Source organism: Gavia stellata, chromosome 2 (assembly GCF_030936135.1).
Source record: "Gavia stellata isolate bGavSte3 chromosome 2, bGavSte3.hap2, whole genome shotgun sequence".
Lineage (NCBI taxonomy): Eukaryota > Metazoa > Chordata > Aves > Gaviiformes > Gaviidae > Gavia > Gavia stellata.
In genome coordinates this window covers 48,963,683-48,990,105 of record NC_082595.1, presented here as the reverse complement: position 1 = coordinate 48,990,105, position 26,423 = coordinate 48,963,683, and the positions used below count along the sequence as shown (strand labels likewise).

At 38.7% G+C, this 26,423-nt stretch overlaps 1 protein-coding gene across 1 annotated transcript; it reads right to left on the bottom strand.

The window, feature by feature from the left end:
• Positions 1 to 14,725: 14,725 nt before the first annotated feature.
• On the bottom strand, positions 14,726 to 24,301 carry MTFR2 (mitochondrial fission regulator 2). The gene is made up of 8 exons (XM_059835590.1): positions 24,239 to 24,301; positions 23,457 to 23,588; positions 22,986 to 23,090; positions 22,637 to 22,761; positions 20,373 to 20,590; positions 18,962 to 19,262; positions 16,491 to 16,677; positions 14,726 to 15,236 (listed from the first exon to the last, which is right to left on the bottom strand). The coding sequence occupies exons 1-8, from the start codon at positions 24,299 to 24,301 to the stop codon at positions 15,138 to 15,140; spliced, it is 1,230 nt and encodes a 409-aa protein (XP_059691573.1). The 3' UTR covers positions 14,726 to 15,137.
• Positions 24,302 to 26,423: the final 2,122 nt, after the last annotated feature.

Sequence of the window (26,423 nt, the reverse complement as noted above, 5' to 3'; positions counted from 1 at the left end):
TTATTTTTGTCCTGGCCAAAGACTTAACTGTGGTTTTAAAGCTCAGGTGGAGAATCTGGGTAATATAACTATTCATTAAGAAAAGAAGCAATACAATATGCATGTGACAAACAATTATTTAGGTGACAGACACTGCTTTTCCCTAAAGGTGAGGAAGGCAGGGTCTCTCCAACGTCCCACACAGTCCTATCCTCTCCGAGCTAACATACGCGTAGTTACAAAATATGCTGGTTTTAGCAACAAGGCAGACTTATGGTGTTTCCACTCCTACACCTCTTGATCTTTCAGTGATGTTGTGTACAGTACAGTCTCAAACAGCTATTTAGGGACAGACAGAAAATTAACCACAGAATAGAGAAGAAAGGGCTTAAACTGGCTCTGCCACTAAAAACAATGGATCACCTTACTATATCCTGGGCTAGTTTGGGTCTCAGGAAGAGTTTTACTAAAAATCATGCAACAGCTCCATCCATGACAATGGAACTTTGCTACCAGCAACACCACTTCCTAAAAGCTACCTTGGGAGTCTACACAGGGCCATGTAGACTTAAACACAAAAGGAAGTGAGTATCACAATAGGAGATGAATTTCATAGAGAGAAGAGTTGAATCCTTTACCCTAAAGGGCTCTAAATACACTGTACTAGATTAGGAAGGGTACCTGGGTGTCATAAGAACTTGTAACTAAAATAGAGTATTAGAATTCATACAAACAGGGATAAAGAGGAGTTGTACTATTATCTCCACCTCTCCTACCACCCAGCGATAAATTCTATGCCATAATTTTCATACTAATCACCCTTCTCTAGAAAGTCCAAGAACAAGAGTGGGAAGTGCAAAGAAGGGTGGCAAAAAGCAATCTGAATCATGAAAAACCTCCGGAAAGGAGAAACAGGGGAAAAAAAGACTGTATCTTCATTAGTACTACCTATAAAAAAAACGAACATTTGGGCAGATTGAGAGCTTCTGTTTTCCCTGAATCAAAATACAGGTAAAACGAAGTAAAGCAATACATATGGAAGTTGTTGCCACAAGAATACATTAACCTTTAACCACATAGCAAAACTTAAAAGAAGACTGAACATTTATATGAACAAGAAGAAAATTCATGGTTACAAACAAATATTACTAAAATCATAATCTTGGAGAAAACACACTTTAAGACTTAAATCAACCTTTTGTTTAGAATGACACTTTCATGACCTACTCATGCAGGTCAGCAGCTGTTACATTCCAAATCCAGAGTTTTCATTTGTATGTGCAGAGGATTCCTATGACCTAAGCTCATACATAAGCATATTTATGAAAGAAATATAGCTACCAAAAAGAAAAATCTAGAGCCACACCTACACATGTATTTGATGTCCAGCTTCATTTCTATAACAGGACTTACCAACATTTGAAGACAAACTCAGGGCTAGTTACTTCATGCAATCAAAATCCAAAGAAAATAGGAAGTACTGAAACATGATAGATTCAGAGACAGATTCAACAAGAAAGATAAAATATTGTCCCAAAGACCACTCTTTTGTATCTTTCATGTTTTGCAGGGGATAAATATATTCCAATTCAATCTTTAGAGGGAGGAGAGAAAAAAATAAAATTAGTATCATCAACTGAGAGACCAAAACACAAGTGGAATCCTTTTGTTTAAAATGTACTGTTTTGCTGGGATGAGGTTCCATGTATATGACAAGTACTTCTGGGACACTGGCACTGCCCTCTGTGGCACCTATGCACAATACATTTCCCCTCAATGTAGCAAAAAAGTCAACACCACCAGTTCTACCATTACTGCAAGAAACATTAAGGAGTGGCCATTTGCACTATGTGCTTTCAAGTACCTTTTATCAGCAGTAAGGCCTAATTAAGATGCACACACATGTGTATGTTAACTGCCCTGACTCCCACATTAAAGGGAAACCTTCCTCAACTATGCTGCTACCTGAAGACTGCCTATGTAAAGACAGACATTAAACAACTAAGAAACATAAATTAAGTCAGTGGTGATGTTGGATGAGTACCTCAGTTACTCAAAACAACTAACTGACATTAGCACGTTGTATGCTTCAGGTGCATAAAGGCGCGTACAGAAGTTTTAACACAGCAAATACACTTCCTACATTTACCTTCACTGTACATACAAAGATAACATACACACAAATTATATTACCTGAAGGTATTATTGGAGTGAAGTGATGAAGTGTGGATAAGCTGCGTAGTCTACTTCCTTCTGCACTCAACCCTCATAATTCCTCTGTGCTCACTGTGTCAGGAGTCACATCTGGAGATGACTAAAACGGATTATCAAGCCCCCATTTTTACCTTCTTAGATCTCTTGCCCCCCATGCACACCAGTTATGGTCAGCCTCTGGAAGACACCAACTAGTCAAAAGCAAGACAAAAATAATTCACAGTATAATTCACTTGATACTGTTGTAAAATGTGCTTAAGAAGTGTGACAGGAATTGAAGCTGATCTGAGCCTCAGCAACCTTTTGCCAAATCTCTGCCTGAGACATAAACGTATCACAATACAAATTTGCGTTACCAACAGCCTTAATTTTCTTTCTGAACAGTTCTGCTACTTAGGCCTATATGTTTGCAGGCTTTGAAATATAACCCACTAACAAAATGGTCTAGAGTGTGGACTATTAGAGCTCAACAGTCACATTGTACGTGAAAGGCTAGATAAAGGTGAGATTTATTTATTTGCAGTGTGGAAACACTTTGGAGAATTTTAATTCTAGACCAGGGCCCCAGAAAGGACATCAATACTGCTCCTACCACAGGTCTTCACAATAGAAATAAATTAGTAAGAGATTCACGTTACTTCAAAGATCAAGAACAAAAACACCTGTAGAGACCTAGATGTGAAAGGACAACGTTTACTTTAATGATAAAGTAGCTAAACTTCTATGGTTTTGTGGAAAAAAATGAACTGATCACCTACAAGAAGTACCTTAAAAATCTGTACATTTTGCTGGGTTTTGGGGGGAAAGAGTTTACTCCTTCACCAATCCAGCTGCAGATCTTTCTTTCTGGTACCTCAATGTCGTTAACTTAAAGGGAGAGCTTACATCATCACTCTTGAGTTACTTGACAGCTTGAAGTTTTGCCTGTGGGTGTTATATTGCTCTCAGGGACATCTTATATAATAATGCAGATGTCATTTTTCAGCTGGCACAGCACATGAACAAACTTAAATTTTACTGAGATCCATAAAAGTATTTAGTCTTCTTAAAGCACTGAATATCAGCAAGGACTTTGCACCTTCAAGAGTAGCACAGGCTCCTCCCACTTTGAAACTAAAAGTACTTTTGAGATGTAAACATATAAATATCTTTAAGAGCTACTCTCTTTGTAAGACAACCTATGATAAATACATTAGAAAATAAACATACTTCAAAACTTCTCTGCAGAAAATAATGTATAGGAGAGAAAAGGAAGGCACCATTGTCAAAAGGTGACTCGGCCAAGAAAAATCTCATAGAAAGTTCACCTAACTGATTCATATATCTGAGACCTGAGCTTTTACATCTAATAAGCCTTGATCACCTAGATATCACAAGCCATAGGGGGTTTTTGTTGGTTTTGTTTGTTTGTTTCACTACATAGTTGGTTCACTGTAGAACTAGCTTTGGGTTTTACTAGGGAAAAGAAGTAAGTCAGTCACCACTTCCCACTGTGGATGTCATGCTCATGACTGAAACCCACTCTCATTTAAATTATCCTAGTTTTCACTTCCTGCTACTGGTTAGTATTATGTTTCTCTCTGTCAGAAAAAGAGGCTTTTGGTACCTTTATTTTTTCCTCTTCATGCATTCACAGAGAAATCAGGTCACTGCAAACAGATTTCCTGTTTCTGAAAGAATACTGTAGCAAAACTTATAAATTTGAACAAAACTCCTTTATAGTTTTCCAACTGACTGTACTAGAATGTACGCGCTTTCTGGAGACCTAGCCTACTATGGCATTATTATCATGGCTTTGTGCCATCATTCCCATCTTCATTATTTCTCACAACGTAATTTCTGTTTTTAATTATCCACAAATTTTATCACTTATTTCATTACTAAAAATATGAAACTGCATTAACCTAGAACCATTCCCTATTACCCTAGTAGAAATACTTCCTTTCAGTGATTACTATTATCTGCCAGTTAATCAGTTCTACATCCATTTAACATATACTTTGTGGATAATGTAAAAGCTATATTTTAATTTACACTATTATATTACAGCTATTTTTGTCAAAGATGATTTAAAAGATCTGCTTTATAATAAAGTCACATGAAATCACTCCTGTTACCTAAGTATTTCCAAATCTGCAATAGGATCCCATCATGCAGATTTTTTGCCTAGAATGGATACATGCTAATTGACCTATAGTCACCTGGTTTACCCCATTTTTCTTAAAAAGAAAACTTAGATGCCACAATAATTTTCTGAATTGCTGTATTACTCTGAGGTTTATTCAAAGTGAGCATAAAAGGCCAGATATGTCCTTCAGCCAACTTATTTAGATTTTGCAGATTCAAATTGTTTAACCATCTGCAGTTTAAAGCTTTTTTCTAGCAAGCAGAGTTTAACTTATTCCTCCATTAGGGAATTACTTTATTAATAATTAGCGCTCCTGCTTTTTTTGAAGTAAATACTTTTCACTTTCCCTAAAATCTAATGCAATTTGTGAGACTTTGATTCTTGCTTAAGCAATGGAACAGCAAGAACTTCCAAATGAAAGAGCCAGTGACCATATTACCAGGTGTGATGTTCATGATCCTCAATGCGTATCAGGTCAGCTATTGACAATAACTGTGCTCGGTCAAGGTCTGGCCACATACCGTTTTCTTCAAAGCTACTGGGTCTTTACTGTAAAGGGGACCTGTATGCTGGAGAATGAGAAAGGACTTAGTCCCATGATGAAGATGCAACAACCTTTCTCCATGGCTTTTATTACTCTAGCAGGAGGTGGGGGGGGAATAGGGGAGTACAGGGAAGAAAAAGATTGTCTGTGAGTTCGTTCAGATGTGTAGAAATAGTACAAGTTTCTGTGAGTTCCCCGGGGAACTACTTAGTAGTACTAGCTTAGACTAGTAGTAGTAGTTAACATGCTCTTCTCCTAGCAACAGCACCAACAGCTTTCAAAGCATGGAGTGGGATCTCCCAAATTCTGTTTATTTTGCTTACCTTATGTTAATGTTTCTTTTATTTGTGACCTCAAAATTCTAACTCAACATCAAAAATCATGATATCACTGACAAACTAGGTTATAGAGCAGATTATTTGGTAGAGATCAGTCTCACTAGCAGCCTCATTGTTCTAAACACACTTAATACAAAGTATACTCTTCAAATCTTAAAAAAAGGCTATGTCACTACTGACAAATAACAAAGGGGCTGAAGATTTACTAGAAGTTTTGAAAAAAAAGACCCTGCGGAAACATAAAAAGCAAAACCTTATTCACATGCGTGCAGACAGTGCCTATGAGAGGAATAGAAGACGTAAGAAGCAAAAACAACCTGTTCAAAACACATTTGAGTGGTCAAAAGGGCAGGTAAGGAAGGGGGGTTGTTGATAAAGCCCACATTTCACCTGAGTCAAATCGAAGTACAACTTGCCGATGTGACACCCATCTATAAGAAGGACCAGAAGGAGGATCCAGAGAACTACAGGCCTGTCAGCCTGACCTCGGTGCTGGGGAAGATTATGGAGAGGTTCATCTTGAGGGCACTCAAAGGGCACGTGCAGAACAACCGAGAGATCAGGCCCAGCCAGCACGGGTTCATGAAGGGCAGGTCCTGCTTGACCAACCTGATCTCCTTCTATGACCAGGTGACCCGCCTAGTGGGTGAGGGAAAAGCTGTGGCTGCTGTCTGCCTGGACTTTAGTAAAGCCTTCGACACTGTCTCCCACAGTATTCTCCTGGAGAAGCTGGCGACTCGTGGCTTAGACAGGTGCACTCTTCGCTGGGTTAAAAACTGGCTGGATGGCTGAGCCCAGAGAGTTGTGGTGAATGGGGTGAAATCCAGTTGGCGGCCAGTCACAAGCGGAGCCCCCCTCAGTTTTGGGACCGGTCTTGTCTTGTTTAATGTCTTTATCAATGATCTGGATGAGAGGATTGAGTGCACCCTCAGCAAGTTTGCAGATGACACCAAGTCAGGTGGGTGTGTTGATCTGCTCGAGGGTAGGAAGGCGCTGCAGAGGGATCTGGACAGGCTGGATCCATGGGCCCAGGCCAATTGGATGAGGTTCAACAAGGCCAAGTGCCGGGTCCTGCACTTGGGTCACAACAACCCCATGCAGCGCTACAGGCTTGGGGACGAGTGGCTGGAAAGATGCCCTGCAGAAAAGGCCCTGGGGGTGTTGATTGACAGCCGGCTGAATATGAGCCAGCAGTGTGCCCAGGTGGCCAAGAAGGCCAACGGCATCCTGGCCTGTATCAGAAACAGTGTGGCCAGCAGGAGTAGGGAGGTGATCGTGCCCCTGTACTCGGCTCTGGTGAGGCCGCACCTCAAATACTGTGTTCAGTTTTGGGCCCCTCACTGCAAGAAGGACACTGAGGTGCTGGAGCGTGTCCAGAGAAGGGCGACGAAGCTGGTGAGGGGTCTGGAGCACAAGTCTTATGAGGAGGGGCTGAGGGAACTGGGGTTGTTCAGTCTGGAGAAGAGGAGGCTGAGGGGAGACCTTACCCCTCTCTACAATTACCTGAAAGGGGGTTGCAGAGAGGTGGGTGTTGGTCTCTTCTCCCAAGTGACAAGTGACAGGACAAGAGGAAACGGTCTCAAGTTGCACCAGGGGAGGTTCAGGCTGGATATTAGGAAAAATTTCTTCACTGAGAGAGTGGTGAAACACTGGAAGAGGCTGCCCAGGGAGGTGGCTGAGTCACCATCACTGGAGGTGTTCAAGGAACATGTGGATGTGGCATTGTGGGACATGGCTTGATGGGCATGGTGGTGTTTGGTTGCTTTTTTTTTTCGTTGATGGTTGGACTTGATGATCTTACAGGTCTTTTCCAACCTCAGTGATTCTGTGATTCTGTCATTCAAACTAGCTGTTTTTACTACTACAAAATACTGACTTTCAGATTACTTTCCCACTGTACGTGGTGGTAAGGCAGCTCCTAACTTAACAAAATTAAAAACAAGAACATTGAGCTTGACCTCTATTCAGAAACACTTCCTCAAGAGCAAGGAAAGAGCATAACAAAAACAGCCTGGCTTATCTAGCCCACCCCAGTAGATGACAGTCAAACATGGTATGTAAGTCAAGCAATACACCTACTAGAAAAAGCTAATGGAAAAAGATTACTAAAATACCAGCCAGCCAAAGTAAGTAACAACCAACAGAATACACATACAAAACATCAGCGCTCTAAAGGACAAAAAACCCCTCACTTCAGTAGAAGCACACGCAACCATCCTCACTGATCCATACTGCTATTTCAGAACTTAACACAGATTCCTACAGCTCTATCAAAAACAAGACAAATACCCTATAAGGTGACCATGCATCACATAACCATAAGACAACAATAACACGTGAAGAAACTAGAACTAAGCTTACTTTTAATTTCTTCCTACTCCTCCTTTATACCAGCAGCTGTTGCCCAGTGGCAATGGCTGCCCAGCCAATAGAGCTGCTGTGTTAAGGATAAGAACTAAAAAGTAAAACAGAGAAGCGGGAACAATCAATCTAGTTTAACTTTCCACATTAAGTAAAATGCAGAGTAGTAAAGAGGAAGCACAGATGGCAAGAACAGAGATCTTAAACATACAAGTTCTCCACAGTTCAAGGTGATAGGATGGGTAAGATACTCCTTATTTAAAAATATGTAGCTAAATACTGCCTTCAGTTCCACTCTAGCAACACTAATAAAGTTGATAGCAATGCAGAAGCATTACTGAAGGTTGAACTTTGCCCAACCCTGCAAGCATCCACTTACTCAGCTTTATGAATACACCTAAACTCGTTCAAGTCATTATTTACATGTGACGAGCAAAGAATGTGTATACTTACAGGAGCAGAGTATAATCTTTCATCTGAAAAAAAACCATGAATTTTTATGCAAGAGGGTCACTTTGACTTTTAGTCAGTAAGTAGCAGCATATTTTCACTTGTATAACCTAAAAATTATTTACACAAACCCCTGCAATTCCGTGGCAATGCTCATTATGTCTGTACTACACCACAAACAGAAATTTTCTCCAATAGCCATTTTACATGGCATATGAAAGGACATTTCTTCAGGAAAAGACTACTGCCAGATGAAGCTCTTCTCTAGCTCACCACATAAAATCTTCTGTCTGTTCTCCTAGAAAATGAAGTAGCAGATTTATTTTGTGAATATGAGAACAAACTAGCCTGGTGTTGACTTTTTACTAATCCAAATACACATCAATACAGTTCACCATAACACTAGTAAGTTAGAAGCATGTACCTCTACAATTTAGTGGATACCACTAAAAAGATAAAAACATAAAAGGATTAAAATTTTACCGTTAGACCTACTTCTGACAAAGCAGAATTAATTTTAAGACTTGCAGCATAGATCTGGTGTAACACTGCTCTCTTCTGGTTAAATACATGCAGTTCATCTGCAGAACGTATCAACTATTTACATCAATTATTTTACAAATTTTCAGATATATTTTATTCTATGACATTTTTTGCTGATCAGGGGTTTACTGCAACCAGTGCCAACTCCACCCCTGCACACTGGGCTGCTACCTCTCAGTTACTTAAAGAGAGAATTCAGGCTTCTGCTTTTTGACCCATTGAAATTAAATGCCTAAATTAGCCTTAAACAAAAGGTATGAATACTTCCATCCCAAAATCAGAATCTGAACACTCTTGCTCACGTACATAAATAATCTTCTTTAAAGCCTCCTTCAGCCTTCCAGGCAAATAGCCTCAATGAAAATGTAAGCAGAAATTAAAATGTAAAGAGGACTAGAAACATAGCTGGAACAAAAGCACCACATTGATTATTTCTTTTGCATGTTGAAAGAAAAACAAACTCCCATTGCAGAAGGAGAGATCCTGCTGACAGGATTATTGGGAAAAATAATGAATATCCAAAGAAGGGTTTTTTGATTGTTATAATTAGTTATTAGAACTAATTCTCTAAATAAAGAATATCGTGGAAACTAATACCTAGCACAATCAAAAACATCTCTCAACTAAATAGCTAAATTATAGCTAGATGAAACAGAGTGAAGTTATGATATTGCAAATGAAACTACTATTTCAATCACCTAGTACAAAACATGACATTTGAATTTAAAGAAAAAGATCCCATTAGCAACACAGAAGGTTTTAGAATCTTCATTTTTTGCTAGGATGGCAAGTTCAAATACCTATTGTAGGTGCTTCCATATACATCTGAATGAATTAGGATTTATAGTCACAATTAAGTGATTTTCAGTCATTTCTTTCTAGTTCTATTAAACACAGGCCAAGATCATTTATTTGTAACTTAATTTTGAGATGTCCTAATATAAATTAAATAACACAGACATTTGGTTAATATCGGTTATCTTACAGATGATAGCTATTTTATTAACACACACCCACAGATGGACAGGCAAAACATTTCCTTGCCAAATAATTAGAGATACAAAAAGTACATTGAAAACTGATGATAAATAGAAATTATTTCTGTTGGTGACTGGTGTTAAAAAGAGAAAATGTTTCTGAAGGACAAGAATTTGTAAGTCATTTGGGTAAATAATACTGAAATGGACAAAATATTTCCCAAGCTGAATAACAGCTGTTATCTTTACCCTTTACCCGTAACATAATTTTACATATTGTTAAAACTATCACAGCAGTTAGACATTGGGCTCCTAAGCAAAATGTTTCCAGGTGTAACTACGGAGCACAATGTGCACTATTATAATCCATTGAAACATTTACAAACAGCAAGAGAGGAAAAAGCTTGTCAAAGACCCTTCCAGATTGTGCCTTCACATTTGTCAAACTGCAAGAAACAACACCAGAATTATTTCTATAAACAGACACAAGCCTTAATCCATGTCGTGTTTCTTTATATATAACTCGAGTTATTGTCTCGCAACACATGCACTATTTTTGATGACTTTATAAGATTCTTTTTTTTTTTTTTTTTTTTTTACAAAATCTCTTCTACACTTACTATCCAATACCTGTCCTCCTTTTCTATTCCGTTTATAGTAACTTCAGCTTCGTACTTCAACAAAGTATTTTGAAAAATAATGAAAAATTTCCCTCTTTATACATTGATGACTTACAACAGGTATCCTACTCCTTCTAGTTAAGCTACATGCTTCCTGTCCAAATCTTTGAAATTAAATTGCACAATTTAAAGCAGACTGAGTTTCTCTGAAGGAAGGTCCCATATCTACTCCAATTTCTCAGAGCCAGAACTACATTTGTTAATCAAGACCAGCACATTTGCTGATGAAACAGATGGTTCAAATGTGCTTTCTTGTAATAACTTCTCTCTTCTTCTTTTTATCCTATTTCTTTTATCCCCTGAGGATTAATATTCTCTCTTAATAATCCTTACACCTTGAAAAGAGAAAATCTTGAAAGAGATAGTGACCAAGAGAGTCTGACTATGCCAATACAGAAAGTAGTATTGAAACAAGAGAGGTTGGTGAAATAACTGAATGGAATAGAACTGCAATATATATATATATATAGTACAAAATATATGATGCCGCATACAAGCAGTAAGGCTCAAGGAAAAAAATTAGTACATTTATTGAAGAAACACTACAATAACTTCACTATTAAGTTGTACTAAATTACATAAGTACTGCAAAGATACAACCAAATAAAAAGCAGATATCCATCTTGTGTAGATTTTACCCATGAACAAAGATTTTCAAAACAGTTTTGCAAGGAAAAAGAAACAAAAGTGTAAGCTGTAAAATGAAACTGAGAAAGGATAGTATGTCCTTTCAAAACACCTCCAAAGACAGAAATCAGTTCAGTATTTTAAAACATCAAACAAAATCACAAAAGCAAGTGTTTTAGCAGGAGTTAGTGCCCTAGTAGTTATTAACCGCCTTGTAAATCTTTTAACTACCTTTTAGACTCTACAAAGTCAATTATGAAAGTTTACGTTACAGGTACTTTGAAAGAATTTTGTAATTTATCCCTAGATTCATACTTCAAAGAAGTTTCAAGAATCATTTTCCATATCTGGCAATAATTCTCCCAAACAAGATAAAAGGGAAAAGGATGGCCTGTGGGCTGACACATGAGCAGAAGTTTGTAAGATGGCAGGCCCTAGCACTGAAAAATAAAGAATATAAAGCAAGATAAAATAAATACATATATGTAAAAACCTGCTTGGTTTTACAGTTCTGGTCACTGACAGTTTTCAAATTCTAGAGGTTTGTCATTAAAACTTTAAGAGAAACAGCAAGCCTTCAAAGCCACATCAAATTCCTAAAGGAACTGCTGCTTACATCAGTTTTATTCAAAAAATGTAGCACAAATACCAAGACGTTCCACCTGAAGCTAGCCACTTCTGTATATTGGGTAACTTATTCTAATTGTGATTTTAAAATAAGTTACTAATAAATGTATGTTTTTCTTCAACATAACTTATTTATATTTATAAAATAAATAGGATTATATAATCTCAATGTCGAAACAAACAAATAAAAGAATTATCAAGCTATTCTTCACAAATGCCAGTAAAGTTAAAGTCTCCCAGATACCTACAATCACTGGCAAACAGACTTCAGATAAAGCAGAAGTGAAATCTGGCTGCAGAGCTTACTAACGTTAGGACACCAGTTGCTTCGACAGTCTTGCCTGCAGGACTTTCTTTCCCCAAGGCTTCTGATCAGTAACTCAAAGGCTAACCTGTTTAGCAGGATCCCTTTGTCAATTAGGCTTTTGCAAGAGCCCCATATATAATTTCACTATTTAGGTAGGACTAAAGAACAATGTAATTAATTCCTGAAAAGAGGAATAGACTGAGGGCAGTGAACACTGTTGCATATTCTCTGCTGTGCCTTTCCCCCCGAACTCTGTATCTACACAAAGAGATGACAAAATTACGTATTAATCGTCCCTCACAGGTAGTGAGTGCCTGGACAGGTCTGGTATATTATAGGAGTTTGTCAGCAAACTCTGACAGTTCAGGTAATTGTATTTATTAGTCTCCTTGTAATGGGAAGCTCACTGACTGAGAACTCAAATCTCTTAGGATCTACTAGGGAAAAATCCTTAAGAGTGCTTTTTAACAACTGCATTGTACTTTTCCTTCTAGCCCTATTTACTAAAAATATTTGAAACATTTATTCTTGTTTTGATGTTATCAACTGAAAAACTGGATATACTATACATATTTCTTAGTCTTTCTAGTGGAAAAACAAAACCAACTTTCATTCCAGAAACCGTCCCAGCAACTCCTGAAGGAAGACATCCTGTATCATCAGGAGTGGTAGGAAAATAAATTTTCCAGACTTCTTCAGTGACAAGAATAAGAAGGCACAACATTTCACAAGATTGTTCCAGCAGACCAGTAGAGCGCTTATGTTCCCGAGTCTCTTCCTCCTCCCCCATATCACTACTGCATCTCCAAGAGTTGCATTGTCACTGACCAATTCAGTCAGGGACCTTATGTAAACAAGGTTATTTGTAGGTAAACAGGGGATGGATTCTAGGTGGGCATGGATAACCTTAGAGAACTTCAGATTGCTTCCAAGTTGTTGATACAGATGTTTTAGTCAAAGAAAGTAAGATGACAAAGCCACGTTTCCATTAATTCTGAAAGGGAGAAAAACCTCTGCAACAGATGCTAACCTTTTTGTTACTAAACATCACTAAGTTCTGCAACTTCTTAGTATGGAAAACTCAGGTGTTACCAGATGCCACCCACAGACTTCTCAAGGTATACCAGGGCTCAATACCTAACCTAATTTACATCTGGAATTACATAAAGCAAATAATCTGTTCTCATAACATGTGGAGGTGGTACATATTTAAAAAAAAAAAAATCACTTAGCCCACGACTTACTCTTTTCCCTACGGAAGCGGATCAGCTATACAAACTACATTACCACAGAATTCACATCAGACTGACACAAAAATCAGAGATAGTACCCAACAACCTGAAGGGTCACACAGCTCACTAAAATTTGCAGATGCTTCTGAAACCTGACACTAGATCCTTGATTTAAGAGGTACTAAGAAATTTCTGAGAGAATTCCCTTCCAAAATGAGAAGACGCTTTCAAAATTCCCACTGCAAAATGCTCCTGTAGCCCAAACTTGTAGTTAAATGATGAACTCTGGAGAGAACAGAAAAAACATACAAAAGGAGTCCAAAACAATAGTTCTTCTTGAAGAGAAGAAACTGCTGGTCACATAAAGCAACTGAAGTAGGAGAGAGAGAGGACTACTGTATTCAGGGCTCTCTCAGAGCAAGAATTCCACCTTCACATTTGTCAGTCACAACAGAATGGCCACAAGCGCCGAGATCCCCTGGATCTATGAATGCCAATATAAAACCGGAGATAACTTGCTCCACCTCATCAACTGCAGATGCTGAGCAAGAGGGAGCGAGCTGATTCATAGGCTTTACACTCAGCAAGACTCACCTGCCCTCATATCCTCTTCTGCAGACACTGCATGAACTTCCTTCACTGTTGCTCCCTGCTGCCCTAGCGTATCAAAGACCAGAGCAGCAGACAAAAGACAATGGGGAGCTTTGACAGAACAGGGTAAGATTGCCAAGTAGAGGGCCAAGCTGGCTATTCTGTATGGATTTCATAGCAGCTGTCAAGTTTAGGTAGAGAATGCGGCAAATGTGTATTTTCAAAGTGGAAAGAAAGGGAAGGTCAAAATGTTACGGACTGAGAGAGGAATGGGAGAACACGATAAAGTTCAATAATTACGAAATTGAGACAAAAATCTAGAAGACATCATTTTAGAAGCATAAAATAGCAAGTCACTTAAGCTCCAGTTTTAGTCAAAAGATAAGGTTAAAAATTAAAACAGAAGTATGGGATTTGCACAGTAATTTCTTAAAACTGTGCAAGTAAAACTCAGCAGTAAGGGAATCCAGCTGCCAGTCTACTCTATCTAAGCAGGCAGGGAAACAGAACACACACAGGATATACAAGGGACACAGTCCACAGACTAATTGATAGGATTTTGGTTTTATACATCAGGATCATTAGACAAAAGATAAAGCAAAGACAGCTATTGTAAGCAGTGGATTGTAATAAATTTGTAAATAACGGACTCCTTCATCAAGTACTCTGGCAGGAAAAATGTAAGCTCTATTTTAATTCATTTTAGATAATACAATTTAAGAAGTTGTCTAACATGGTCAGCTCTTAAGATATAAAAAAGTTAGTCTGCAACACAAAATGCCACTACCACACACATCTATGATATGAAGAAAATTTTATTTTATAAACTTTTGTGAACAAAACAGACTTCATATGGAAAAGCCAAGGAGGGAGTTAATGTTTATTTGCATATGGAATTTAGACTATGTGCTAGCAGATCTCTCTACAAGGTCTTTTTTACCTCAGAACACAACTCCCCTATAGTAGAGGTATTTAATAGACAACCTGCAGTTTACTTACAGCACGACAAATTTTCACAAACATAAAAGTTTATCTACTGACTCAAAATAATTTAGAATACTGTTTGCACATGGAATATGGAGTTGCATCAGCAAACTGTGAAGAAAACTGAGGCAACTATACCATTCTAATGAAACAGTATTAGCTACCATTAATTATATACAGTCAGTTACATATAAACACACTAACAAAAAGTTTACTCCTCCTCGTTATTTACACGAAAGTGCAAACAGAGTGCACACTTCAGCTGCCACACCAATAATTATCTGTCTTTCACACACACTGATTTCCTGCATTTCCCAGGCTTCAAACACACCGCTCCATAGCAATAAAAACCTTTTTTTGGTTATGTGCTTCACATTCACAAGCTTGGCTGCTGGGAAACTAAGGAGAATGAAGAGGCAATTTTACAAACCCTACAACCCAAATTTCAACAGCATGAGAGACATGTTCTAGAACGCATTACAGCACCTTACAGCAGTTTCAAAGTGGACCCACCACTTATACACACTATGAAGTTTCCTCGGAAGTCTCCATCAGTTAAGTATGAGTTCTCACTTTCCACGTTGATACCTGTTTAACTTCATCAGTTCTTATAAAACTAGATTTTGTATTTGGCTTCAGACTGCAACGACCAACCTAGGGAGCAGGAATGGAATTAAACAAAATTATACCCAAGACAACTGAATGAGAAAATGTTTACAATAAAGACAGTTTGGAAGAGTTGTTGAGCTTCTCTTAATGTAGGAAGAATAAAATAGTAAGCGTGTGTAATTTATTTAAATACACTTATTCTTCAAAACAATCAAGGGTAAACAATTAGAGGCTTGATTACAAGTCAACAGGGAAGTTGCACCAGAGCGGTTGATTCACTACAGTCTGTAAAGTATAAGCTACATTTCACTTGTGAAATACTTGTGGCAGCGGAAATTAAAAAAATAAATAAATAAAATTCATTATAGCTGGAAGTAGCAACACAAACCTTAATTCTCCTTAAATTTTCAGCCAAGTGGCAGCCTTCAAAGAATGTCTGGATTTCCATGATATGTTTTGCATTCTCATCTTCCTCCATTAGGCTAACAAATGCCACAGTCCAAATCTTTATCTTACTCTTAAGATATAAAGATAGAATTGCTAAACAGAGAGACAGTTTAAATTACTGCCACCTGTTCCTGTTCATCTCATCTAAGCAGTTCTGAGGTTTGTGGAAGTCTCTAACACATAACCAACAGTACTGCTGGACTGTGTAAGTTGCAGTAGCTTGCACAGGCTGCTCTACAGAAACCAGTGCTCAGAATCACCTTAGTCCAATGGCTCTGTCTACCACACTTTTCTTGCTCATAGCAAAAACTGTATTTTTCATGGGTTTTGCAACAGTGTTCAGAATCACATCTCATTCTGGATAAAGATGAAAATTGTGAGGAAATGATGCTACTTCAAAGAGAAATATTACAGCCAATGCTTTAATTTTAATTTCTGAACACATACCATGTGTTAGTCAGACCTCTCTTTACCTTCCTAGCATCTTTATCAGTAAAATTAGTCAGTAGTTAGTATTACTAACTAGACACACAGTTTCTACACGTGGATACCTACCAGTTACCATCAAGAAAATGTCCATAGTTCAATCAACTATGAGCTGAATTTTTAAGGTCAGTCTTCTAAGTTTTTCCTCTTGGTACATCTAGACGTGTATTTACCAGTCTAAATCCACCCAAAATAATTACTCTTTCAGATTCTCTGCCTTGATTATACTTGAAAAAAGCAACTACCTAGGCTGATGGCTTAAAAACAGTGTAGAAAAGTTGTAGACTCGTAAAAACCCTGCAACTATTCATAAGAACAGCAGTCACTTCAAGAACATAAAACCACATTCTTATATAAAAAACATACCAGTGGGATCTCTGGACTAGAAAATGGGGAGCTATCAAAAGATCGATTTTCTTTGTCCAGGGAATCATCTTCATCATCATCTTTATGTGCAAATTTCTGCTTTAGTGCATGAGTTAGTAAAGCAACTGGATCCCAATCTGAACTTTGCCTCTTTTTGGGTCTAGAAAGAGGAGTACCTCCAGGCGACCTAAAAAAAAAAAAAAAATTATTGTCTCCTGCCGTTAATTCTGTACTGAGTGACCCAAAAATCCAGAGAGACAACTTCTGTATACACCCTATCCTATAAATCCCCGATTACACAAATAATGCTGTTAATGTTATTTTATAGCAGTTCACCAAACAGGACTAATACAAGTACACCCAACAACTTGTCAGCCAGATTCTTAGCTTGAAAATACAACTTGATGCTGTTGCAATGAAGTGGCAGTAAATCAACACAAAGTATTAAAGTAATGCAAATAAATAACGAGAAAAAAAAAGCAGTGTACAGTTTTCATATCAGGTCTCATATATTAAAGTATGTTAGTAGGAATTTCATAACCATTGTGAGTGTAATTTGATTTAAACTTCATTAATTTTAAGTTGGGAACATTATGCCTTTCTATGGCCTCACAAGAAAGAGCAAAATTACAAAATTCCTCAGAGCAATTATATTTAAAGGAATCAACCACTTCAAGTCAAATATGCAACCAAGTGACCATAAAGCCCCATTTAGAAACTACACTTGAACTCAAGTTTCATTATTAAAAAAAAAAAAACCCTGTTGTCAGATTTGGCACAAAGGCTTCAAAGACAGTTTTTCCCTCCAAGTGAGCACCTGAGCATCCAAATATGAAAATTAAAAAGTAGAGTTTGCATTTTGATTTAGAAAAACCGTTATCAAATTCAAAATCAAAAGATAGCAAAAAAAGTTAAGGTCAAAACAGCACCTGCACCCCAAAATATATCATAAATGTGGAAATTAGTGACTAGCCCAAGAAAATAAATCATAAGAAACGCTTTCTAACCATTGAGATATTTGGAAAAAAAAAAAGTAGAGATATTCACACTTCTGCTAGTAAAGTGCTATCTCCAGGCCAATGAATTGTACCTATTAATGCACGCTGACAGCACTGAGCTCAAAGTCTGGCAGCTACAGTAGATGTCATTTAACATGAAACCTGAAAGGACTGAGTTCATCCTTCCTATGAAATCAAGCTGTTAGAGCACTTGCCCCATATGTAAGCTGGTGCTCGGGTGGTAGAAACTGTGATCTTCAGGCTCTCAACTTCTGAGAACAGAGGTCTTCCCTTTACAGTGCACACATTAAACTGTCAGACTGCTGCCTGAAAGGTTACAGCAATTTCGATCATTACTCCCTCCAACAATATAAATTCATTATTCAGTTAAGTTCTACCTTCAGAGTACAGGTAGATTCCTAAATCCAGAAAGCATTTCAGATGCACACCTGCCACTTTCTATTAACTATGCCCCTGCTCAGTATGATGGTTGTTAAAACTGTCAACCTGAACATTTCACCTTCTTCACTCACCATACATGAAATTATAGGGAAGAAAACATGCATAAGGAAACACACAGGTTTATCTAAGTGCACTTTATATTTGCTTTATTTACTGTGAAAATGACGTCAAAAGGGTGAAGATATGCTTTAGAGTTGCATATAGATAATTTGTCCAAGACTTGTGCTAGTTATTTTCAGGGATAAAGCTCAGAGTTAAGAAAATGCTGAAATAAGAATGCAAGTTTTGGTAAGTGACATTCTTCCCACATTAAGAGCTCCAAATATGCATGATAAACTGAGATGTTCTTACACACTTTTTCAATTCAATAATTTCAGAAAAGACATCTGACAACCTCTATTACACATAGTATAGCAGAGCAACACTGACCCGAAGAGATATTGCAGTCTTTAGTAATGCATTTTTGTAACATCAACTGTGCTTACCATCAAAACAGTAGACCATTAAAAATATTTATAACGCAACTGCACTATAGAAATATAAATTCACAAAACATTTTCAATAAAAGATACAGCATGTATTTTCTTTAACACTTCAAAGCTAGGACCAGAATACTTAGGCTATGTTAACAGTATTTTTCCAATGTTTCCCCAAGGATTTGTTCCAAAAAGTTTATTTGTTCAGATCAGTCTCCTATGACTGTGTAGGGAACTTTGTAAGCGATCTCCAGATACCAACACACCCACCTCCCCATACCAACCTGAGATTTGTATACTAAAGCAGCAGACTAGTTTTAAATGCTGTGATATTCAGCATGTTTTAAATGTATCCAAAAGCCATGTCACAAGTATCTTGCATTCCAAGCTGTGAACTTAGAAGTTGCCAACTTAGGTTTGTCAGCAGTAGCTGCTCATTAAATGATATTTCACGTTAGTGTTCTCTGGTGCTACTCAAGTACTGTGATGCTTACATAGTCTTGGCTTACTCAGATACCCATTCAGTTCAACCCACCTCTCAATAGCTCGCAACTGAACTTTGTTTAGGTCTTTCAAAACATCCATCATACTAGGAACGTTCTTTGTCCTCTGGTGATCAGCGCTATCAGCTGCAGTTGAACCACTGTTTCTTGCAGCACGACGTTGTTTTATAAGTTCAATTGCTGAATTACTAGGATCAACACCAGTTGGTATACCAGAAGGAAGTGGAGGAGGCGAGGGAATTGCAAAGTGATTGTGAGAGACGGACAATGGCGTAGAAGTCATGGCTGACACTGGGTAAAATCCACCTGGAGTGCTGAATGCTTTAAAGGCTTCTGGATGAAGTTATGAAAGAAAAATAGTGATCTTATTTTTAGTCAGTATACCTTCACAATTAACTATATTAAGCAACATCTAGGATGACTCAGTTTTAAGTCAAGATAAAACAGCCCTCTTAAAGCACTTTCTTACACACCTCACGCATTATACCACAGAAGAATTTTATTTAAAACAAAGAACGTTTTTTATCTCAAAGCCACAGATTCAGAACACATGAAATAAGGAATCTGAGGTGTCTTGTGCTGCTCTGATTTTCTCTATTTGTGTCTTCAATCTAAGCACTAGATAAATCAGCAAAGCAGCACTCCAAGAGCAAAGCAGCCTGCCTACTACATACAGTTCATTCTCAATGGTCTGAAAGTTAGAATAACCCACATGAAGCAAAAGCAAAGATAACCACAAAGCATGTAAAATAGACTACAATACTGAGAAGAGACAAAAGAGCCAACAGAACAGCTAACTGAATCACAGAGGTGCCTCACAATGCCACACAAAGGTAACTATCTCACACCAGTCCAAACATTTCAACCACCACAGCGCAGTTAGTCTGCAAGTAAGACAACCAAGACCTCAAAACTTTTAAGGGGCGAAAAAAAGAGTCACGAGATAGTTGGTCTGCAATATGAACTTCTATATTTGGTACTCTAGTGACGCATCTATTTGCAGCATTTGTTTTTGTTAAAGCCTGAACCTGACTGAGAATACTTTTTCTATCCATTATTTTGATAACTTGTCAGAAACAGTACAAAACTCAAAAGGGATAACTAAGAGTCTGTACGTTTTTTAAACAGTAATTGGTAGCCAATGGATAGTGTTGTTACAAAGCTTCTTTACAAACATGGAAATGTGTATAAAGATCACTTAGGATAAACTGCATTCAAAATTGGCAAACCAGCCACAAAATAGAAGGGGCAGGGGTGGGGAGAGGGGTGGCACCAGATACTAAAAAGAGAAACAAAATACTATATTCTGTAAATTTAGTTGGTGTAACTTCAGTTAGATAAGTTAGAGATTTTCTCTATCAATATCAGACATGGCAAGCTGTGAACAGGAACTCTAAAGCAAAAAAAAGGAAAACTGGTTTGCTTCAAACCAGAAGGGCTTACGTGACGGAATGCTTCCCAATGTCTGTGCTGAAACAATCGCAGCAATCTGAGCACGAAGAAAGGTTAGCTCATCTTCAAGTGCAGAAATTTTCTGGAGTGCTTCTTGATCAACGAGACTGTCTTTTTGTGTACTGTTTTTTGGAATACTTTGTAGTGAATCTATAGATGGACGTAGGTCGCGGTAAGCTGTACTTTCTTCTTTTCTCCATAATTCAGTCCTAGAAAGCAACAAAAGACACAGTTTCAAAAGGCTCAGCCAACAATGGAAATCTCAAACTTACTGTCTGTTCAAGCAAGTTATCATTATTCAGCAAGACATAAATTTGCAAATTATTTAAGAAAACTTTATACATTTAACTACTCATAGCCATACAAATATTTTGTTTCCCTTTGCTGAAGTATGATGCAGATCCTTGAAAAGTCATCATAAAAAAAAGTCAGATAATTTACTCAGAGATAGATTATATATTGCGAAGTCATAATGTAGGCTTGAGCTGTTATTATTCAATAACTATTAGAATGACACCATAAAGGTGTCTCTCCCTCCTCCCTACCTGAAACAGTAGATATGAAAGGCAGGAGAGTCAAAGAATAATGATCTCTTAATTAGGCCTCACAAATCTTAGTCGTTTATCAAACTCTGCAAGATGAACACTGCAAGCAGCAAAGAAGTTGCAATCTTCCATAAACTATATTGGAGATTAAGTGTGTATTAAAATTCATTATTACAGAATAAGAACATCACCTTCTGTAAGCTACATAGGAACACAGACTGCACTAGAAAATTGTGCTACAAGTCTCAGGTTTTAATTTTCAAAATTGTTTCAAGTCTGTGCCTGCAGAAATAATCTTAAAATATAGAATGAGTGTAAACTCAAACTACCAGAATTTCATTATGAAACAAAGAAAGAAATTAAATTTACTTTATTTATTCAAGATGCACTAAGTTTTGACTGAAACAAAACCAGAACTTTTGCCTTATATTAATCATCCTCTTCCAATCAGACCTGCAGCATTGCTTTTTGATTTGCCAAAAACCCCTTGCTCTTCACACTGGCTCAGAAGAAAAAATATCAGTTAGAATACCTGTTCTTGAAAAACATCCCACAGAGCCCAGAGAGGAGGAAGAAAGAATGGAAACAACAGAAGAATGAACTTTCATGGATCTGTGAATCAGACCATTTAAAGAACAGCCCAAGCAAGACAAAACAGGCCACAGTTCCTTTCAACAATATTCTTACTCTTCCAGTATTTTACAGCTGTTGCAAAAAAACTTTAATAATTCAACAGTAACATCTCAAGAATCATAAGATGAAACACAACTTTATCAAAACTTTTCTAATAAAAAGTGTGTCCTTTGAATTCATCAGCTTCTTGTAGTTTCACTACCAGCAAGCAGCACAAAGATCACAGACAAACACGTCAGTATGAAGTAGAATTACATTGTCTGATACAGATGTGGTACAAGACAATACAAGTGCCCGAATTTTATTCTTGATTCTGACTCATCCTCTGATTTTGAACAGATCCTTTAGAGGAATAGGAAGACAACTTTATATTTCTTCTCTAGTGGGGAAAAAAAAAGACAAGACTTGTATACTATTTGTGTCTGCAAATTCCTGGATAATTTGTCATTTCACAGTACTTGTAGTATTTTATAATTGTAAAAATATTTTCCTTTAGCACTCTGTAAAAGCTAGAAAGAATTATATGAACTATATTCGAGGTAAATTTTTAAAATAAAGAAATTATGTTTTTCTTTCCATGAAAGCAACCATCAAGGTTTACACACATAGCACTGTAACAATCAAAGCCAAAGGAGACATTTAAATATTTTTTCTTTTTTTCCAGTTTAGGAAGTTTATCAAAATGGTTGTAAACTAAAAGGACCAAGATAAAAATAATCTTATGGTATGTTGCAATACCCAAGTTTCCCTTAAACTCCCTCTCTCACAAAATACTTTGTGAGTGAAAACAAATTAAATCACCAGTAATGCATCTGACATGCTATTAGGAAAAGAAGGGACTCAGTTTCAGAAATCTTTCAGATGAGAATACTCTACATAGTAAGAATTTCCAGGTAAGCAGGAACTGACCCCAAAAAAACCTGAAAAGTTTCTAGGGCTGGTTTAGCTGGAACCCTGAAAAGGCTAGGGGGGGAAAAAAAAAAAACAAAAACAAAAACAACCCCACACAAAACCACACACCACAAAGAACAGAAGACGTAAATTACTTCTATTACTTCTTTTTATATTTTTACTTACCTAAGCCTAGTAAATGCTTGTCCCTCATCATTTGCCACCCACAGGACATCAGCAAGTGATGGAGCTACAGGAGGTGGAGCTGTGCTTTGTTCATCATAACCCAACGGACTTGGGTCTCGAACAAGCTAAAAACAAATAAACAAAACAACCCCTGTATTCAGCACATACTGAAAGTTCTGCATCAGCAAAAGGAATTTTTAAACAGTACTGTAAGCAAGTTGAAAACAGTGAGCATAAAGGATGCAACACATGAGTTACACAAGCTAAAAAGATCAGGAAAGCTATCGCTAAATTAAGAGACTAGAAAATTGAAATCGTTGAAGCATATATATGAAAACAAATCGCTTACTTGAAAATAAGGTCTTGGATAGGGCTCTATAGAAAGAATTGTCCCAAGTCTACGGACAACACTTCGAGTGGATCCATATTCCTTTTTTTGGCAAACAGATGTGACCTAAAAATCAGAATATCATTTAATCTGAGAAGCAAAATCAAAATCCTCCTTTCTTACAATCAATGTTTAATTAAATATAACACAGTTAGGTTAACCTAACTTTTCAATGCTCTTCTCAAGCTGAAAGTCCAAAGAGGCCTACACTGGTTTTAACAAACTGTTTCCAAAACACCGCCAAGATACAGCCTGTACCCAGTATAATTTAGAGTGGCACAAAGGCCAACAAAGAATGTAGCAGCTACATCATGTAGCTAGCAATATTCTGAGATACTGACAAAAGAAAAAGTGCACATTTGAATAACTATATGCACCTAAATAAGTCTTGGGGAAAAAAAACAGTAAAGAAGTGAATTAAATGTAACATACCTTGACCTGATACTTCCTTATGACTGCATATAACTGCTGGAAACGCCTTCTTGATGAGATTGCTGAAGGAAGGTATGTTCTGATTGTATGACTGATACTGCTGTTGAATATGAGAGTTTCCAAAAACACGGCCTGTCAAAAAACCCAAGAACTCCCAACAATGAAACCAGAAAATAACAGGATAGCTCAGTCAAACTACTACTCCTCGAAATACTTCAGTAGTTTCATATAAACAAACCAAGAATTTCCTCAGAACTACAAGTTGCAGCTGTGCCTCACTATTGACACCCATGACTAAAGCGCTGCCCATAAACTCAGGCTCTAGCATCAAACCCTGACACTGCAGCAGTTAACCTTTTCCGTTTCCCATACAATACCTTTCCCAGGCCCCTGAAAACACAGGATTAACTGCTACTGGGGCGCCGTTACGAAGCCTGTCCTTTAAAAGAGCAAAACATTAACAGCTAATGTTACGAATTCTTTTTCCCCCTCTGTTCAGAGAAAAAAGAACCACTTGAGTGGCTGTATCAGAACAGTGACGCGACGAAATCCCACACGTGGGCTGCGTGTCAATTCCACCAGTCAAGCTTTCCCATACCGACAAACCCAACTGCACGGAAGGAGCGAAGCCCGCCCTACTGCAAGCATGCGGCGGCTCCGAGGCGACGACCCTTCCTCCCCTCAACCAGAACAGCTGCAGGCAAGACGCCCCACGCTAGCAGGTCTCCAGGCGCCGCCCGGCAGGAGACAGCCTCCCCTCGCTCCCCGGCTCGGGCTCTCACCTGGTCGGGCGGCCAGCCGCAGTACTCCAGCACCCGCCTGAGAAGATCCAGCACCAGCGCCATGGCCGCCGCGCGCGCTGCACGGCGGAAGGTAGAGGTCGCCGCCCCCCGCAGGCAGGGACACCGCGCCAGGCAGTGCCCAGCCACCGCAGTACTCCCACCTCACCGGAAGCAGCCGGTGCGCTCTCACTTCCACAGGAGCCGCTAGCGGACAGAGGAGAGCCCGCACACCTCCTCTTGTCCTCCGCCGGCACCCGCCTCCGGCCGCGGCCGAGGGGCGCAGAAGCCGCCCCGCAGCCCAGCTAGGCCGCCCGGGCTGGCAGCACCAATCAGGAGTAGGGGCGGGGCAGAAAGGAAATCGCGCCAGTAGGAAGGAGCCAGAACTTAGCACAGAGCCACTAAGGGGGCGAGGGCGGGCCGCGTTCGCGGGGGGTGTCGGGAGGGGGGCACGTTTGAATGCCGCCGCGACAGCAGCTGGGAGCTGCGCGGTGGGGGGCGGTCCCGCCGGGTGAGGATGGGCGCCCGCCGGCAGCTACCGTGAGCGTTGTCGGGGTGCGCTGCGTGGGGAAGGGAGCGGATGTAGCCTTCTTCATATGCCAGAACGATGCAAGTTATTCGACTCAGTGAGAAAATGAAGTGTCAGCATATGCAATAGCAGAACACAGTACACCTCAACAGAAGAAACACGCTAGGGCAACTGGACGTGACTGAATTGATGATGGGTCTATGTTAAGGAGCTAAACTGACATAAGATGTTTTAGGTCCTCTCTAAGAGTGATGATTAAAAAGCAAGATGAGCAGCAGTTTCAATACACAGAGTATCCTCAAAACGCCAACTTCTTGACAGCATCTGCCCAAACTGAGCTCACTTCAACATAAGAGGTCTGGCTTTGGATACTGTACTTGCTCCAAATAGAGACTATTTGATTTTTATCTTGCTTCTCAAGATTTCTGCTGTCTTGCTTAAGAAACTTTGAAATCTCCAAGAAAGCCAGCAGCATAACAAAGTAAGACAGTACTTCTACTCAGAGGAGAAGAAATGTGGAGATCTTTCTCCTCCAGCTATGCACTTAGTATTACCTCCTCCTAACTACAAATTCTTTCAAATACCTAATGGTACTGTTCCCAGTAACACTAATTTCATCAAAGCTTTCAAGAAATTAAGATAAATTGGAGTACTAGACATTTTCTTTATTCACGGTTAAAGGTATGTCTCAGCAACAGTTCCTAAACACACAAAATCCTCTAACTGCAACACTTAGTTGCAATGCAACTGTTACTGCCTTTCTTGTAGTTCCTATTCTCCCTAGACTGACATGTGGACTGATTCTCTCAGACTAAACACAAAGGAGGAATAGTACTGGTAACACAAGTTGTAACAACAGCATAAAGCAGTTTTAGGGGCCTAGGAGGAGTTAAGCTTGAAGAGAGGAAGGGTAGGACTTTTTAATGGGTATTTTGAAAAACTGTACTACAGTACTTGCCTTAACAACATGTACTTCCCACCCACTCCTCCAACACCTTCTTAACCAAGGAACGGGAAGTGTGGGAACAATCGGATGAGTACAATTGCACACAGCTCTACTACAAATCTAGGAGGAGGCAGGGTCTCAAAAACAAGAGCAAAACTGAGGCAATTTAGTTTGACTGCACCACCACCAATAAGAAGCTGCTTTGGAACTGAAGGCAGCAGCTGGGAACTCGTACAGAAATGCTTCAAGTCAGGAAGTACAACTCTGAACAGTACAGATGTGACCTGCAGGATCTCCTTAAAAAAAGGGGTTTGTGAAAGGCCAGCTTTAAGAAACAAGAAGTGACATGAGGCTTAAGACTTAATGCTGCAGCCTTTACCTCTGGAGGTAAATCAAAGCTAGGTAACGGCTCTTCTTTTGAAGCACCAGCACAGCAAAACTAATGCAGGAAAGCTTTAATCCCATGTAGCTGCCCACTGTTACAGTAATGCTACTGATTGTTCCTGGGAAGTAAGAGGATGTGAGATTTAATTCCAAACCAAAAACTGAATGAGTAGAGGAGTCTACTGTTAGTAGACTAACAGTATAGCTACTGAATTCTTTTTTTTTTTTTCCTAGTGAAATGAATGCCTGATTTTCTCTGAACTGCAGGGATAACTTCAAACTTCATAACCACACCACACAGAGATGAAGCAGATTCAGAAATTGCTGCG